The following is a 17,351-nucleotide window of genomic DNA, read 5'->3' on the forward strand; positions in this document are numbered from 1 at the left end:
CAGGCAGGGAGGGACCACAGGAGGACTCCAGTGTGTGTCTGGCTCATCTCGCTCAGTCCTGATTGGCTGGATCCCAGTAGCAAGCTAACCTACCAGTTAGAGCATCTGCTCCCTGGTGGTCAGTGCACATCATAGCAACCGGTCCACCAGCTGACTGTCTGCCCCTTGGTGGTCAGTGCATGTCATAGCTAGCAGCTGAGTGACCTTAGCATATCATTAGCATATTACACTTTGATTGGTTGGATGGACGACTGGACACTTAGCATATTAGGCTTTTATTATATAGGATTATGCTTTCTGGGTGAACTTACACATATTAGCCATCATGTATATACTGATGAATCCCAAATCTTTATCTTTAGTCCTGACTCTTCTGACAAACTTCAGACTTACAGCTAAATGCTGTGAGCCTTGGGGGGGGTGGGGGGGGGGGGGGGGGGGGGAAGGACACCTACTAAGGAGGGCTCCTAGCGGCTAACTGGGCTCAAATAAATTTTAAAAAGCAAAGCCTAGCAGCCATTCTTGCACAGCGGCCTCTCATGCAAATTGCATTTCATGAAGAAGCCTACACTGAATTGCCTGACTCTGCATTGCCCAGCCTGTTTCTGCACTGTTTCGGACATCTGAGCCAGCCCTTATAAAGGAGTTCCTGGAATCCCATTTCAACCAAAGGACTGAGGCTTTCCCCATCAGCTGTGCAGCTTCAGTCAGAGTGGTTCTATTCTAACCAATTAGGACAGTGCCTTTTGGACCAATCAAACTGTGAGGATTTGGAGTCCTCACTGGCATGAGACAGGGGTGGGAACTTCTGCCCATGTAAGCCAACTCTTCGCTGGCTCTGAGAGAGTACTTTCCCTTTCCACGGAAGCCTGAAGTCTGCATCTCCCTGGCTGAGGTGAAACACTGAAGATGTCTTGGTAGAGCAGAATGGAGCAGACCAACACAATGCAGGGTGGAACAGCATGGAGCAGAGCAGAGCTGTCTAGCTGGAGGGGGGTCTGGCCCCAGAGCTGGTCTATAGCTCTGCTGTTTTCACAGCTATGCTGTATCACAATTGAGCTGTTTTGCACTGAATAAACTTTCCTTCTTCACCACACCCCAAACTGGGGATTCCATTGGCACTGAATTGGCACCACTGACCACTGGTTGACATGCCTAGTGAGTTTCTCTTCTTGAATGTCCCCTGATAGGTATTTCTACCTCAAAACATCTCAAAGTAAACAGCTGATCTTCCTTTCCTGCCTCACCCCACTCCTCCTTCCACTACTCACAAACTTGGCTAAACTCAAATCCTGGGATGCAATCTCAACTTTTCTCCCTACCTCCACTATCCAACAGACCTGTGATTTTAAACTGCTAAATATTTCATTTATTTCATCTCTCCTATCCCTATAGAATCCTTCACTAGTAGCTCAGTCACCCATAATAGCCCATCGGGACAATTGCTTCTTGGCTTTTCTTTCTGCCAGTAGGCTTTTCCCCTGCAAACTCATACCTTCTTCATCCAGAGTGAAGTATCTAAAATCGCAATCTAATCACATTACTGCCCCCACTTAAAAATAACTTTCCAGTGGCTCCCCATTATCTGCAAAATGAACTCCATCCCAGCTTCATTGAATGAGTCTGTCTTCCACTACGGTCTTATCTTCTTTAACTTTTTCCCCAGTATGTCCTATAACCTGCACATACTTCTATCACTGCACTTACTATTATCTGTCTATATATCTGCCTCACCCTTTAGACTGTGAAATATTTGAGATGTTATTCATACCTGTGTCTGTGCCCATAAGGCAGAGTTCAGGTTTTATTGAATGACCAGGTTCTGGTGCACTGAGAATCTTGCACACTATTCTTAGATCCATGTAATCTTTAATTCAGACAGAAGTACATTTACTAAGAAGCAAATGTGTCAACTTGCAAAGTTGGACTTAAATAAAATGAAGTTTGTAACCAAAATTTATAGCAATATTTACAAAGATATTACTAAAAAGGTGTTACCTTTAGATTCTTCATGACTCTGTGGAATTCCATGGAACACCTTTGGTTTACAGTGAGAAGTTTTTGAATCTCTTTGGTTTGTTGATATGGAAGTGAGAGGTTTGCTTTTATTTTAACTGAAAGCTGTTTTTGGGTTTCAATCTCCTTCTCCAAGTCAAGAGACAATCTATGTAAGAATTCATAATGGTTATCCATCTCTGAGTATCTCTTCAGAAGCTCCTAAAGAAAATTAGAATTCATTCAACTTAACAAATGATTCTAATTTAACAATAAGTAGTTCTATCCTTAGAATTATAACAAAACTTATGCTTTTATATTTTCTGTAGGAGAGTAATAAATTAAAACCATTGTGATTAAAAAACAACAAAAGGAAACTGATATTATTGATTTTGGATTATAGAAATAATACACAATTATTGTGAAAATAAAAATTTTAAGCAAATCCAACAAAGAAAATCAGAATTAACATTTGATATTTTCTTTTAGTCTTCTGAACATTCATGATTTGAATGAGCATTTACAAAGTCTGAGGAGAAATTTAAGTGAATTCAATGTAGTATATATTGTAGTTCAAGGCTGAATGCTGTCTCATGTTTATAATGGCAGAGTGAGGTAGCAGATAAAACAAGTGACTAAGGAGAGAGAAAAGAGAAAATTGAGAGAAAGTGAAAATATAAGAAACAGAAAATCAGAGAGAACAAAGCGAAAAGAGGGAAAAGAGAGAACAAAAAAACTAAGGGGAAACAAAGAACAAAGACAAAAAAGAAAACCCCAGAAAGAACAGAGAAAACAGTACAAAGAACTGAGAGAACAACAACGAGAGAGAGAGAGAGAGAGAGAGAGAGAGAGAGAGAGAGAGAGAGAGAGAGAGAGAGAGAGAAGAGAGAGAGAGAGAGAGAGAGAGAGAGAGAGATACATATTGAATGTCGACTCCCATTAGGGATGTGCTAACCACAAAATAAGTCTTCAGTGATCTTGCATTCTAACGGGAGCAATGGAAAATATTGTTGGTTTTACCCTCAATATACAGACTCCAAACACTCCTCACTACTTCCATTTCTACATCTCTGGTCCAAGCCACTATCTGTCTGTATTACAAATGGTCTTCCCGCTCCCACTCTATGTTCAACACAGTGAGAGTCACCCCTTAAAATGTAAGTCAGATCATGTCTGTCATGTGGTCAAAGTCTGCAATGGATCTCCATCTCGACTCAGAGTAAAAGGCCGTCTTTTTAAAGCCCAACAGCCTGCCTCTTCCCCATTAACTCTCTGACCTCATTTCTTACTAGCTTTCTGTCTTTGTGATGTTCCTGGGATCCACATGGCAGGCTCTTCACAGGAGCTTTGTACTTGCTGTTCCTCCTGCCTATACTCTGGTCCAGCAGATACCTGGATGGCTCAATCCTTCACCTCTTTCAGGTATTTACTCAAATGTCATCTTGCCAGTGAGGCCTTAAACCGCAAGCCCCCCACTGGTTTGTTTATAATATGTATACTAGTATATGCACACCTATATACCTGCACTAGAAAGTTTAGGAACATATAGACCATTATCTTTTCATTCCACAGAGGTTCCCTTGAATCCACAGACAAACAATTTTCAACCTTTTTCATCTCATGACACACATAAACTATTAAAATTCTACGGCTCACCCTAAAGTATATTTTTTGCCAATCTAGCAACAAAAACAACAATAAAGGTATACTTTTGATTCATTCACAACCGATTGTTGTGCTGGCTGTTGTCATTTTTTTATTTGACAATCTAAGGGGAAAGAGGTCAGTGCCCCTGACTAGTCAGGTATTACGTGTTTAAAAATTAAAAAACAAAACAAAAACATAGACACACACACACACACACACACCTGATTTTAGAGACAGAAAGGAAGGGGGAGACAGAGAGAGATTGAGGTGGGGAGGAGGAGGGTAAGTAGAGAGAGAGAAAGATCGATTTATTGTTCCACTTGTTTATGCATTCACTGGTTGATTTTTGCATGTGTCCTGACTGGGGATCGAACCTGCAACCTTGGCATATTGGGACGATGCTCTAACCAACTGAACTATCCAACCAGGACAGGTATTGCATGTTTTTAAAAATTCTTGCTGCACACTGTTTGAAAATCGCTGCTATCGACCTCTGAAGGGTACAAATATTCATTTGTAATTTAAACAGGGGGCACTTACTTTTATCCTAAAGCACTTTTCTCTCAGGCTTTCTGTAGGGTGCTCTTTTTCATCACACAGTAACTTTTTTTCATGTTTTACTACTTCTTTGTGGTTCCGTTGGTCCTGCTTTGACACAAAGAAATAAATAAGGTGTCAACTATAACTACATTCATAGGAAATGTCTACACATACTTTTTCAATTATGTATTATATATCAAGGTTCAATAATGGAATTAAATATTATATCTGTAGTTCAAAAGCAATGTTAAAAATGGCCAGAAAAGGAATAAGAGCACTACTAAGTCTTGTAATGAGTGGCCTCAACTCATTGGGGAAAAAATGGGAGAGCCACATACTTTTTAGAGATAGAATTTGTTCTTCTAATATTCATAGTTGCAAGTTAGGTTTTAGATTTATCTCTGGTTCCAATTCCTCCAAATGTCTGAATCAGAATCACTGCTGCCAAATAAACACACTAGCAGACACATCTGTACTATCTACAGTGTTCCAAGCCCTACGAATACATTCCTCCCAGCACCTGGAAGCAGAAAACTCATATCCTGTTCACACTTTGAATTTCTGTATAAAACAAAATATTTTCTCCCATTTGTTTATCTTATATATTATAGGACCTAAAAGAATGATTAATTGTTCAATAAAATATTTTTTTGAGTGATTTAAATCTCTATACATTTAGTTAGGTCAAGATAAAGATGATTCCCAAGTGTCTGATATTTCTATTGAGATTACAAATGATGTTGTTTTCCACTTGATTCTTTACAGATTTCACACATTTTCTTATCTGAATTTTGTTTTCTGATATTCAATTTAAAAAGTCATACTAGAACAACTTCATTTTTTTTTTTTTGTATTCATCTTGTCTAACTTTTTCCCTTCTAACTTTGTTAACAAGAGCCCATGTCTAAAACTCTTATCATGTAGAAGTAGTGAAATGGAATATTTAATCTTTTACAAATATAATTCTGCAAATTGAGAATAATACTATTTCTCTATTTTGAAACACTTTAAAAAACATTTTGGCTTTAAGAAAAACCCTGTATTTCTTATTTGTGTGAAAAATTATAGTAATAGTTTCCCCATTACCCTTTATTGTTTGCAGAAAAACAACAAAAAAAACCATTGTTACCCTTTTCAAAAAAGCTTGATTCTTATAAATAAGTTACTAGATAGGAGAAGATTCTGAACTCACTCTAGCTATCATTTTTCTTAAGGTTTCTCTGCATTGGTCTCTTTCCATTTTGAGAGACTCTTTTATCTTCCTTAGCTCATCTCTTTCCTTAGCTACAATTCGTATTTCTTCAAAGCTTTCATGAAGTTTCTTAGTCAAGTGTAAGTTATCCATTTCCAAACTTAGCATAGATAAATTTTGAGCCTCAAATTGTTTCTTCAATTGTTCCATTTCATTCACTTTTTTATGACTTTTATTGACATCTTCTTTCATTTTAAGAAGTTGAATATCTTTTTTATGAAGTTCTTGGATCTTGAGATAATTATAAAACAAGTTAGAATGCAATGAGAATCCCTTAAAGGAAGGAAACTAGTGTCTATTTGTTATATATGTACGTGTGTGTGTGTGTGTGTGTGTGTGTGTATATATATATATATATATCTATGTCTACATATCTGTATCTATATCCTCTTATTTCACAAATAATTTTGGACACGCCCAAAAGAACAAAACAACACATACCTTTATCTGTAAATCATCTTTTGATTTATTAAAATCCTTTTGAATATTTGAGATCTGAGTTGTTTTCTCTGAAACACTTTCTCTGAATTTATCAATTGTTTCTTGGTGCTCTTTCAAATGAATACGAGCAATTTTTAGTTCCTTTTGTGTTTCCAGATCCTTTATTATTAGAATTGAGAAATGATGACATAAAAAACATTACTTTTTCTTAATGAACTGGTTAAACAAAATCTTAAAAAAATGCATGCTTGTCGTTAAAAACCACCACCATTCCACCACTACATTAGAATAGTGCAGAAGGATCTAAAGCAAAAGTTCCACCTACCCCAGTCATGTTCCCTGATAAACTCTGCCACTTACTTTTCACCTTTCATATCATTTGGACATCTCTCTAAATCATTATCACATGCCCTGTTCTTATGCTTAGTATTCCATTACACAGATGAGCTCCATCTAGCCAGTGTCTTATGGGTGGACATTTGGATTACAATGTTGTAGTAAGTGCTGCTGTATTTCTGCCCCAAATGTGTGAATATACTGATAGGTTAAATTCATAGACATGGAATTGCTGTAGCAAATGCATATGCTGATAAATTTTTAATAAGATATTATCAAACTGTCTTCTTAAAAGATTATAACATTTCCTAAAAGATCACCAACAGTATCATTTATTTTCAAAGAATGGAGCCTCTTATATTAAAAACATGTTTACTGGATAGAAAGGAGCACAACTTACTCTAACTATGGTTTCTTCTAGATTTGCCTTGAGTTGGTCTCTTTCCAGTTTGAGAGTCTCTTCTACTCTCCTTAGATGATCTCTTTCTTTCATTACAGATTTCATTTCTTCAAGGTTTTCATGAAGCTTCTGAGCCAAATTTAAGTTCTCCATTTCTATTTTATCCAGAGTTAAACTTTGGGTTTTGAATTGTTTCTTTAATTGCTCCATTTCAGACATTTTCTTCTGTGTCTCACTGAAGTCTTCTTTTAACTTCAAGAGTTGATGTTCATTTGCCCTAAGTTCTTGGATCTTAAGATGATCATAAAATAACATGTTAGCAGACAGTTGGTTTTTAGGGAAAGGATAAAGAAGTTTCTAAATTGATTTAGACAACTGTTTTCCCATGTTGCTTTAATGAATACATAATTCCACCCGGAAATTATTTTCTTTTGAGGTATAAATAAATGTGGTCTATTTTTAAGTGTACATATAGATCAATTATTCTTAACATTTATGTACTTACAACCCAGATGAAAATATAGAACCTTTCTAAAGCAGCCATCCTCAAGTTCTTCTGTATACCATCCTATAATCATTATTCTGACTTTTCTCATCCTAGATGAGTTTTGCCTGCTTTTGATCTTATAAATTACAATTCTTTTGATAGATATTTGCATTATTTTCAGTTTTTCCCTATTATGATTAGAACTACTAAGAACATTCTTGTACATATCTTTATGTTGAAGTATGTACATTTTTCTTTTAGGTACATAACCAAGTAGAAATACTGGGTCACAGGCTGGTATATTTTTGGTGTTAGTAAAAACTGCCAAGCTGTTTTCCAATGTGGCTAAACCATTTTACATTCCCAATGTATTTTAGGCAAAAATAAATCAGATATCTAATCAAAGCCTCCCCCCCTATATCTTTTCTTGTAATATAGTGTTTAAATTTTCTAAAACCATTTGCATATTTGACATTTCATCTGTCTTCTCAGAAACAATCCCTGCCCGGTGCTTTTTCAGATGCATGTGAGCAATTCTTAGCTCCTCTTTCTATACCCGCCTCCCCTCACCCTCCCCCACCAGATTCTTTATCATTAACGAAATTTTAAGAACAGTGACATATGTTAATGTTAACTGGTATTATTTTTAATGAAAGTACTATATTTTCTTAGTAAAAATAATAAAACTATTACTTCTTACTCTAACTAGTATTTTTTTAAATATATATTTTTTATTGATTTTAGAGAGGAAGGAAGAGGGAGAGACAGATAGGAAGGAAGAGGGAGAGACAGATAGAAACATCAATGATGAGAATCACTGATCAGCTGCCTCCTGCACACCCTCTACTGGAGATCGCCCACAACCTGGGCATGTGCCCTGACCGGGAATCTAACCGTGAACTCCTGGTTCATAGGTCAACACTCAATCACTGAGCCACACAGCTAGGCAAGGTAACTAGTATTTTTAAATGAAGTAATATATTTTCTTAGTAAAAATAACAGAACTCTAATTCTTACTCTACGTTTTTGTTAGAAAGTTAAAAGTTTTTCCCTCTTCCGTTCCTCCCCTTCCCCACAAACCTCTCTTTTCCAGAGGCAAACACATTATGCACATACTATTTTACAACCTGCTTTTCTCACTGAGAGTTATTTTGGGATTCCCAATTAGGACACTCAAATCTATTTAATTTTTTTTCTTTTTACCTGTTGTATAATATTCTTGACACATTGCTTATCTTTACCCAGTTTCCTCCTGATTAACATTTTGGTTGTTTCCCATTTTCTGTTACATACTGTTACAATGAACAACCTTGTGGTTTATGTGTGCTTTGTGTATGCTTCTATCAAAGAAGGGCTCACATTTCCTCACTAAGAAGAGGTATGAGTGTAACTTACTTTAGCTTCTGTTTCTCTGAGGTTTTCTTTGAGCTGGTCTCGCTCCATTTTGAGGGTTCCCTCCATTCTCCTTAGGCTATCTCTTTCCTTAGAAACACATTTTATTTCTTCAAGGTTTTCATGAAGTTTCCGAGTCAACCTTAATTTCTCTGTTTCTGTATTTTCCAAGATTGAATTCTGGACCTCCAATTGCTTCTTTAATTGCTCTGTTTGATACATAGTTTCCTTGAGATCATTTTTTACCTCAAGAAGATGATGTTCTTTCTCCTGAACTTCTTGGATCTTGAAATAATCATACAATAAATTCAGATATAAACAGATTACAAAAGCTAAACAGTAGTTTCTAAATTATGCAGACAAAATCTCTACTTGTCCTCAATTTTAGGCTAATTCATATCCTGTTTCACTACACAAAAGAGTTGATTAAAACTGTTACTTAGGTAAGAACTTAAAAGAAATACCTGTGCTTTTAAGGCACTATTTTTGTTTTCTAAATCCATTTGCATATTTGATATTTCATTTGTTTTCTCAGAAACAATCCTTCGGAGTTCATCAATAATTTCCTCATGCTCCTTCAGATGTTTGTGAGCAATTCTTAGTTCCTCTTGTCTTCCCAGGTCCTTTATTAGAGAAAGAAAAATAATATATTCGGATGAACGCAATTCAGACCATATGCACAAAAGTACAGAGTAAGAAATAAAATTTCCTCTCCCTCCTTATATCTCCTAGTGCTCATCCTCCAATTGACTCTCAGGTGCTAATATAAGCTACATATACTACTTTACAATTTCCCCTACCAGGATACTTCCAAGTCAACACCATAGCTCCACCTCATTCTTTATCTGTGGCCTCGCATCCCATGGTCTGAATGTGCTGCACTTATTTAACCAGTCTCCTACTAGCAGATAGTTAGAATTTTCCCTTATTTTTTTTTGTTTGCTTTATTTTGTTATTGCAACATGCTGCTAGGAATATCCTTCTACAAATATCTTCGCATGGTTGCGCTAATGTGTGCGGGATAAATAGCTACAACTGAACTTTTTGGGTAAATGAGTAAACTTACTAAAATATTTGGAAGATATTACCAAATACACTCCCTCTTCCTCCTTCAACATTAGAAGGTTGGACCAGTTTTACACTCCCACCAGCCCTACTGGCTATGGTTCTTTTGAGATACAGTATCATTTTTACTAGATGGGGAAAAGTTGGTAACTCACTCTAATTGCAGTTTCTCTTAGGTTTTCCTTGAGCTGGTCTCTCTCTACTTTGAGAGTCTCCTCCATACTCCTAAGGTCATCTCTTTCTTTTGTAACAGATCTCATTTCTTCAAGGTTGTCCTGGAGTCTCTGAGTTAATCTTATGGTCTCTATTTCTAGGTTTTCCACAGTTGACTTTTGGGTTTCAAATTGCTTCTTCAAGTATTCTATTTCACACATTGTCTCCTCAGTCTCATTTACAGCTTTCATCTTAAGAGGCTGATGTTCTTTTTCCGGAAATTCTTGAATCTGAGAAAATCATAAAACAAGTGAGGGCAAAGGCAGGTTTTTAGAACAAAGATTTGTTTCTAAATTAAGTCAATCATTTTTACATTTAGTTTAATGTATGTACTCTTTTTTTTCCCCAAGAACATGAGGAGCACAATAATCTGATGTCATTTTCCAACTTAACAAGACCTACCTTTCCCCATAATTCAGCATCTGAATTTTCTAAATCTCTCTGAATATTTGCTCCTTGATCTGTCTTCTTTGAAATATTCCTTGTACTAATAGTTTCTTGGTACTCCTTTAGAAGGATGTAAGTAGTTTGTAGTTCCTCTTTGATTTTCTGTCTCTATGATTGGAGCAAAATGAATAAAAGTTAATAATGAATAGAAGTTAATAGTGAGCATTGCTATCACCTTAACACACTATTTGTGTTCCCAAAAACATCAGAAGAGGGAAACTTACTTCAGCTACAAGTTCTTTAATGTTTTCTTTGAGTTGGTCTGTCTCCATCTGAAGGACCTCTTGCACCCCTTTCAGTTCATCTCTTTCTTTAATTATAATGTTTATTTCTTCTTCACTTTTCTGAAGTCTCTCAGTTAACTTGAGCCTCCCCCTTTCCGTGCTTTCTAGTGATGAATCTTTGGCTTTGAGTTGCTCCCTTAATTGTTCCAGTTCACTCATTTTTTCCTGAGTCTCACTGATTTCTTTGATGCAAATAAATTGTTCCTGTTTTTCATGAAGCTCTTGCATCTTAAAATAATAATAGCCAAAAAATATATATACACAAATGCATAAAATTTGTTTTTATATGTGTGCATCTGTATATACATGTATGTATGTTGTGTTTTTATGTGATATATGTATATGTGTATATATGTGTGTGTATATGTATGTGTGTGTGTGTATATATATATGCATATATATGGGCAGTAGGTTTATAGTTGCGAGTACACAAAGCAGTTTATTCTTTGTTTGTAATACTCATAACCAGTACGTCTGTCCTTCTGAACAACTGTAAATGTACTTTTACCCACTCTTGTATGTGTATGTTGTGTGTGTGTGTGTGTGTGTGTGTGTGTATATATATATATATATATATATATATATATATATATATATATATATATATTTTTTTTTTTTTAGGTAAAAAATCCAGTATGCTCGCCAAGACAATTTAGTGTGTAAAAAATAAGTATTTGCAATTCGGTTAGCTACCTCCCTCAGGTTTTTTCCCCACTGTCCCTTCATGCCCAATTTACCTTTTTCTGTAATTCATCATTGGTTGTTTCTAATTTCTTTTGAAAGCTTGATAGTTCAGTTTCTCTCTCTGAAAGATTCACTCTCAGCTTATCAATAGTTTCCTCCTGTTCTTCCAGGCGACAATGAGCAACTTTAAGTTCCTCTTCAGTTTCTAGGTGCTTTATTAGTAGAGGAAATTTATAGAAACGTTATAACCATTACACTCTGATTCCTTTTTCCAAAGGTTTATTTTCCACAAAAATATTTGCTTACAAATTAGTTAAAACACACACACACACACACACACACACACACACACACACAGACACACACGGAACAGAATGTAACCTACCTTAGCTGTGAGTTCTCTCGTGTGTTCTTTGAGTTGGTCACTTTGAGCCTGAAGAGCTTCCTGCAGCCTCTGTAGGTCATCTCTCTCCTTCGCTATCGATTTCATTTCCTGATGACTTTCTTGAAGTTGCTCCGACAACTTGAGTTTTTCCTTTTCTAATCTTAGCAGTGCTGACTCTTTAGCTTTGAGTTGCTCCTTCAATTGCTCCATCTCACTGATTATTTTCTTAATCTCATTGTCTTTTTCCTGCATATTGAAGGACTGTTCTGGTATGTCTTGAGCCTCTTGTATCTTAAGAGAATCATAAAACAGTACAGTTGGTATCCAAAGATACTTTATTTCAGAGGAAAAGAAGTCAGGAAATTTTCTAAAACAATTAAGACAGGATTTAATGGTTCATTTACAGAGCAATTCTCCCACTTCCCTACTCCTCCATTATGCGGGTATTTAGCAGTTATTTATGGAGGGCTCGCTGTGATGTCAGTGTACTACTGGCGGTTGGAGATAAAACGGGAATGAGACTTACAGGATCTCTGCCATTTTGAGACACTTTAGGGGAAAAGTAGACATTAATTCAAATCTTACCAAACAGAAGTACTGCTTCTCCTAGAGTATTAGTGGCAAACCCAACCTATGGTGAGTGTTTATGAAGTGGGGGAGTCGGTGTGGCAATGCTGCAGGTAGGGAGACCATCTGAAAGCCATGAGATGAGGAAGAAAAATGGACTAGAGTTGCTGGAGTATAATGAGCAGGACGAGAGAACTGAAATAATGCTAGAGACCAGCAAGGTCTGGGATTCTCTGCTTTACGAAGGATTCCGGCCTTGATGTCTAAAGTAACAATGTGTCATCAAAGGGTTTTAAGAAGAAAAGATTGGGCTCAGAATGGAGAATAAATTTATTTCTTACTGAATCAATGAGGAAGACAGTAGTGCCTTGTGAGATGCTGAAGGAATAGATTTAAAGAAGGGGGGAAAGTAGTTTTGGCTTCATCTTTGTCTATATAATAAAATATTGCTTTTAATTATTTAATATTTAAATAATTCTGAATATTTATGAAAAAAGCTGTTTTCTCTAAAACTTTCATTTTCAATAGTTTTAAGTATATATGAGTAATTTTTAGTTGTTTCCAATTACTTCATTATAGACTGAATTTTGTCCTCACAAAATTTGTTGAAGCCCTAACCCCCAATATAACTATTGCAGATAGGGCATTTAAAGAGGGCAATTAAGGTTGAATGAGGTCATAAGGGTAGGACCTGGTCCCATAGGATTAGTGCCCTTAAAAAAGAAGCAGAGATATCAAACACTTTCTCAGCTCTAGTGCACAGAAGGACTTGTAAAGACGCAGAAAAAAAGACAGTATCTACTTTCTAGAAAGAAAGGCCTCTCCATAAACAGAATTTTCAGGTGCCTTAATCTTGGCCTTCTAGACCACAACTAGGAGAAAATAAATTTCTGTTGTTTTAGCCACCCAGTCTATGATATTTTGTTATGGCAGCTTTAGCACACTATAATACACCTCTTTTTTTAAAAAAATCATCATTACCATCCTAACTTTTCTTGTGTGTTAGTTAACCGGTAAAGCAGTTATTCTCATAAGGTCTCAGGAAAAAACAAACCATACTGCCTAGAATGAGTAAGGTAAGATTTAAGCACCTACTAGTAAAATTATGGCTGAAGAACTAGAAATAGGCATATATATGATATACACATTGATTTTATAGTAAACTCTAAAGAAGTTTAGAATAAAAATCTGATGTAAAATAAAATATCAGCTCAAAGTGTGAACTAATGGCCCTAGCTGGTTTTGTTCAGTGGATAGAGCATTGGCCTGTGGACCGAAGGGTCCCGGGTTCAATTCCAGTCAGGGGCATTAAAAAAAAAGTGAACTAATATTTTTCGCCATTTTCCAAATTGATTGTAAGCAGTTATATTTGAAATCATTTCAAAGCTATTAGGAGGAAGTTTGTGAATTATTGTTAGTTACTAGCACTGTGAGTAATAAATAAGATTGAGATTACTGTCATGTACTTAAGTGTTTGAGGTTAAGAAGAAAGCTCATATGTAAATATATGAAAATTTTGAACAGGAACTCTTTACCTCTTCCTGAAATTCATCCTTAGTTTCTTTTATGGTTTTCTCTACAGGCCAATTCTTGGAGCTTTCCTCGGAAATTTTCATTTTTAGCGTGTTGATAGTTTCTTGGTGTTGTTTCAAAGATTCAAGAGCATTTCGTAATTGTTCTTGGGTGTCTATGTTCTTTGTCAGAGAAATACAAAACCATTTCCATTAGAATAAAGTGAAACAATAAATATAATTTTATAGTTTCTACTTGATCATAAATAATAAATGATGGCTCCGATAATGTTTTTAAAGATGTTCCAAGTTTTCAACACTTAACCAGTCAAAACCTTACCATGTTTACAGTATCCTCAATGTCACTTTTCAGCTGGTCTCTCTCAACTTGCAGGCTCTCTTGGAGTTGTTTTAAGTCATCCTTTTCTTGGGTTAAGATCCTTACTTCTTCTAAGGTTTGGTCAAGCTTCTCAGTAGTCAGTATTTTCTCCCTTTCTATAGTTTGCAGCCTGGAATCTTTACTTTGTAATTGTTCCTTCAGCTGTTCCACTTCATTTAACCTTTCTTGACTTTGCTGAAGTTCTTGGGTTTTCTGAGAAAGCTTTAAAATAAGACAAAGTGTGAAAAGCAGAACATTCTACGGCATATATACGGAACTAAACTGCAGCAGACTAAAGATCATTTCTCTAGAGGGCATCTTGTACCAACCTCTGTCTTTAAGTCATCCAAAGTTAAACCAAGTTTTTGAGATTCTTTAGAGAGATTTTCTATTTCCTGATTTATTCTTGTATTCTCTTCAAGGACCATGTCATACTTTTGTTCAAATTCAATATGATAATTTTTAAAATCTTGGAATTCTTGATCCATGTTTTTATAATTCAACTGGGTGGTTGCAAGGTCATCTTTAGTTTTCTTAATTTCTTCAAGTAAATCTTGAATTCTACTCTCCTTATGAACTACTTCAGAACACAATTTGTCTTTTTCTGATGTTATTAGATATAGCTCTTCAGATTTATCATTTACCTATAAAAAAAGAATACTTAGCATTGTTAATAATGTATGATCTACTGAAATTTTCAGAAAAACAAAAACACAAAAAACTTTTTCTACAAAAAGACACTGAAAACTAAGCAAAGATCTGACCGAGAAAAGGCAATATTTTTTTGTCCCTTTTAACAGTGTATTTTCTTGTTTAACTTTACCATCAAAATAGGAGTTATTTGCTTTAAAATGTGTTTACCTCTTTCCTTAGCATTTCTACTTCTGAAGGTAAAGATTTCAATTCTGAGAGCAAATTAACTTTTTCATGCAAAGTTTCATTTACTTCAACTTCTTTCTTCAGTTCTTTCTGGAGATCTGTAATCTTTCTTTCCAATTCCAAATTACAGAGCAAATCTAGAAAATTTTTGGTAAATTAAATAAATTGTCCCCCAAAATTCTATCCATCACCATACATATTAATATTTCTTGAATCACCTTTTTAAGAACATGTACAATTTTTAACCCTTATGATCTGAAGTCCATGGAAACACTTATACATACTGACACATATAATATTGAAAGTTAATATTAAGTTATTAAAAATCAGAGAATAATGGATTTCCAATCATTAGAATATTGTTGTAAAATCCTTTAGGTACATTTCAACAGAAAGTTAGATTTGCAAAGAGGTAGCCTGAAATTTCAAGATACCTTTTGGAACTTTGCCATCTAAAAGGGAGTTGAGTTTTGTTATTTCATTAAAAGAATATTGTAATTCTTTCTCCAGATCAACTTGTATTTTCTTTTTTGCCTCCAACCGGCTTTGATGTAACTGATTATCACTTTCCATTTGCTTGAACATACTTTCAAGTTCTTTCTATTAAGAGAAATATTGCAAATTTACAAAAATGTACTGATCATTACAAGTGCTCAATTTTGAAAATATTACAAAAATCACCTACCATTTTCTCTTTCAGCTCCAGATTTTCACTTCTAAGAAAGGCTGATTCTCTCTTGGCATCAAGGGCTATAATTTCAGCATCAAGCACAGTTTGTTTCTTTTGTTTTAGATCGTCACTGTCTTCCTATACACATGACAAAAAAGATTTTAGTGAAATCTAACTTTCTCAGAATTGGAAAACGTTAGCACACTTTTGTTCAGCTAGCATGCTAAAGTTCTCTATGTATTTTTATTTTGTTATTCTCTCCAAAACACGATAGGCTAATAGTTAATAATTAAGATTAAGAATATTAAATTAGCCTTGGTCAGGTGGTTCAGGTGGTTGGAGTGTTGTCCTATACACCAAAAGGTTTCAGGTTTGATTCCTGGTCAGGGGAAATACCCTGGTTTCGGGTTCGATCTCTGGTTGGGGCGTATGGGAGGCAACAGATAGATGTTTCTTTCTCACATCAATGTTTCTCTGTCTCTGTCTCTCCTCCCATTCCTCTCTCTAAACATATCCTCAGGTGAGGATTATTTAAAAAATTAAATTACCACTTGAAAAGAAAATTATCCAATAAGAAAATAGAGAAAAGATACAAACAGGTAACTTAGTGAAGGGAAAATGCAAATGACCTATAAATATATGGAAAAAAAAAATCAGAAGTCATGTTTAGAGAAAAGTGACATTTTAACATGACTTTAGCTTACATAAATTCAACCATATGTAGTTGGAAAATTAATAATGCACCCGTGAATGAATGAAGCGTAAGAAATAATTTTTTTAAAAATTGGCAATTCTGCTTGCTACTGTATCAATCCTACTCTCCAGGATTATATTAAAGCACCTTTCTTACCCACAGCTCAGAACAGTGAGAATACTTTTTTAAAATACTAGTATATATATTTTTTATTGATTTCAAAGAGGGAGGGAGAGATAGAAACAACAATGATGAGAGAGAATCAATGATTGGCTGTCTCTTGCACACCCCACACTGGGGATGGAGCCTGCAATCTGGGTATGTACCCTGACGGGGAATTGAACTGTGACCTCCTGGTTCATAGGTCGACGCTCAAGCACTGAGCCATGCAGGCCAGGTGAGAATACTTTTAAAAAGAATCATCTGTCATTAATACAGTGGGGCCTTGACTTACGAGTTTAATTCGTTCCGAGACCGAGCTCTTTAAGGAGCTCGTTAACTCAAATTACTCTATGAACTCAATGCAAAAAATCGGCGGAGAGACAGCTGGTATCTCAAAAAACCCGTTAGTTGGGACACTCGTAAGTCAAGGCCCCACTGCAGAAGGTAACAAAGATTACTATGAAAAACTCAAAACAAAACCAATAGAACAGAAACCAAGATTTAAAAAATTCAAGCTAGAAATTGTTAGCTTTCTTGAAGTAGTCAGGTGTATTGATAGCAAATAAATAAAAAAATCAAAATTTCGCCATGTCAATGTTACTTAATACCACAATCTAGTATCAAATAAAGTCATCTAGAACAATATTTTCCGAAAAATATTCAAACTGTTGAAAATATTTAAATTATGAGAATGCATTAATATCAGTGAAATTAATGACATTTATGAAAACATGCTCATTTATGTTTTAGTTCTAGATATTTATCAACAATGTAAGTGCTCACCTGAAGACACTGACTACACACTTCTTTTTTTAAATAAAAAAAAAAATTTAAAACATCTTTAAATAACTAATTTTTTAATGGAAGTTCATAACCTACTTGTTTATATTCACTCAAAGGATGAGATCCTCAACTCTTTAT

The 17,351-nt window shown here is 35.3% G+C and overlaps 1 protein-coding gene across 5 annotated transcripts in view; it reads right to left on the bottom strand.

The window, feature by feature from the left end:
* The window catches only part of LOC132214337 (centromere-associated protein E-like), a 64,457-nt gene that overhangs the window by 17,034 nt on the left and 30,072 nt on the right, over positions 1–17,351 (bottom strand). For 2 of the 5 annotated variants that reach the window (XM_059661409.1, XM_059661387.1), the window contains 17 exons: positions 15,590–15,712; positions 15,339–15,504; positions 14,887–15,041; positions 14,355–14,669; positions 13,987–14,247; positions 13,671–13,829; positions 11,569–11,859; positions 11,237–11,395; positions 10,440–10,727; positions 10,171–10,323; positions 9,711–9,998; positions 8,955–9,113; positions 8,494–8,775; positions 6,612–6,902; positions 5,876–6,034; positions 4,183–4,290; positions 1,999–2,217 (listed from right to left, as the gene is read on the bottom strand). In XM_059661409.1, coding sequence (XP_059517392.1) covers positions 1,999–2,217; positions 4,183–4,290; positions 5,876–6,034; positions 6,612–6,902; positions 8,494–8,775; positions 8,955–9,113; positions 9,711–9,998; positions 10,171–10,323; positions 10,440–10,727; positions 11,237–11,395; positions 11,569–11,859; positions 13,671–13,829; positions 13,987–14,247; positions 14,355–14,669; positions 14,887–15,041; positions 15,339–15,504; positions 15,590–15,712 — 3,576 coding nt within the window. Of the gene's footprint in view, positions 1–1,998; positions 2,218–4,182; positions 4,291–5,374; positions 5,666–5,875; positions 6,035–6,611; positions 6,903–8,493; positions 8,776–8,954; positions 9,114–9,710; positions 9,999–10,170; positions 10,324–10,439; positions 10,728–11,236; positions 11,396–11,568; positions 11,860–13,670; positions 13,830–13,986; positions 14,248–14,354; positions 14,670–14,886; positions 15,042–15,338; positions 15,505–15,589; positions 15,713–17,351 lie in introns of all 5 variants that reach the window. The other 3 variants (XM_059661431.1, XM_059661399.1, XM_059661420.1) reach the window with 3 other exon arrangements.

Source organism: Myotis daubentonii, chromosome 1, assembly GCF_963259705.1.
Source record: "Myotis daubentonii chromosome 1, mMyoDau2.1, whole genome shotgun sequence".
In the NCBI taxonomy this organism is placed as follows: domain Eukaryota; kingdom Metazoa; phylum Chordata; class Mammalia; order Chiroptera; family Vespertilionidae; genus Myotis; species Myotis daubentonii.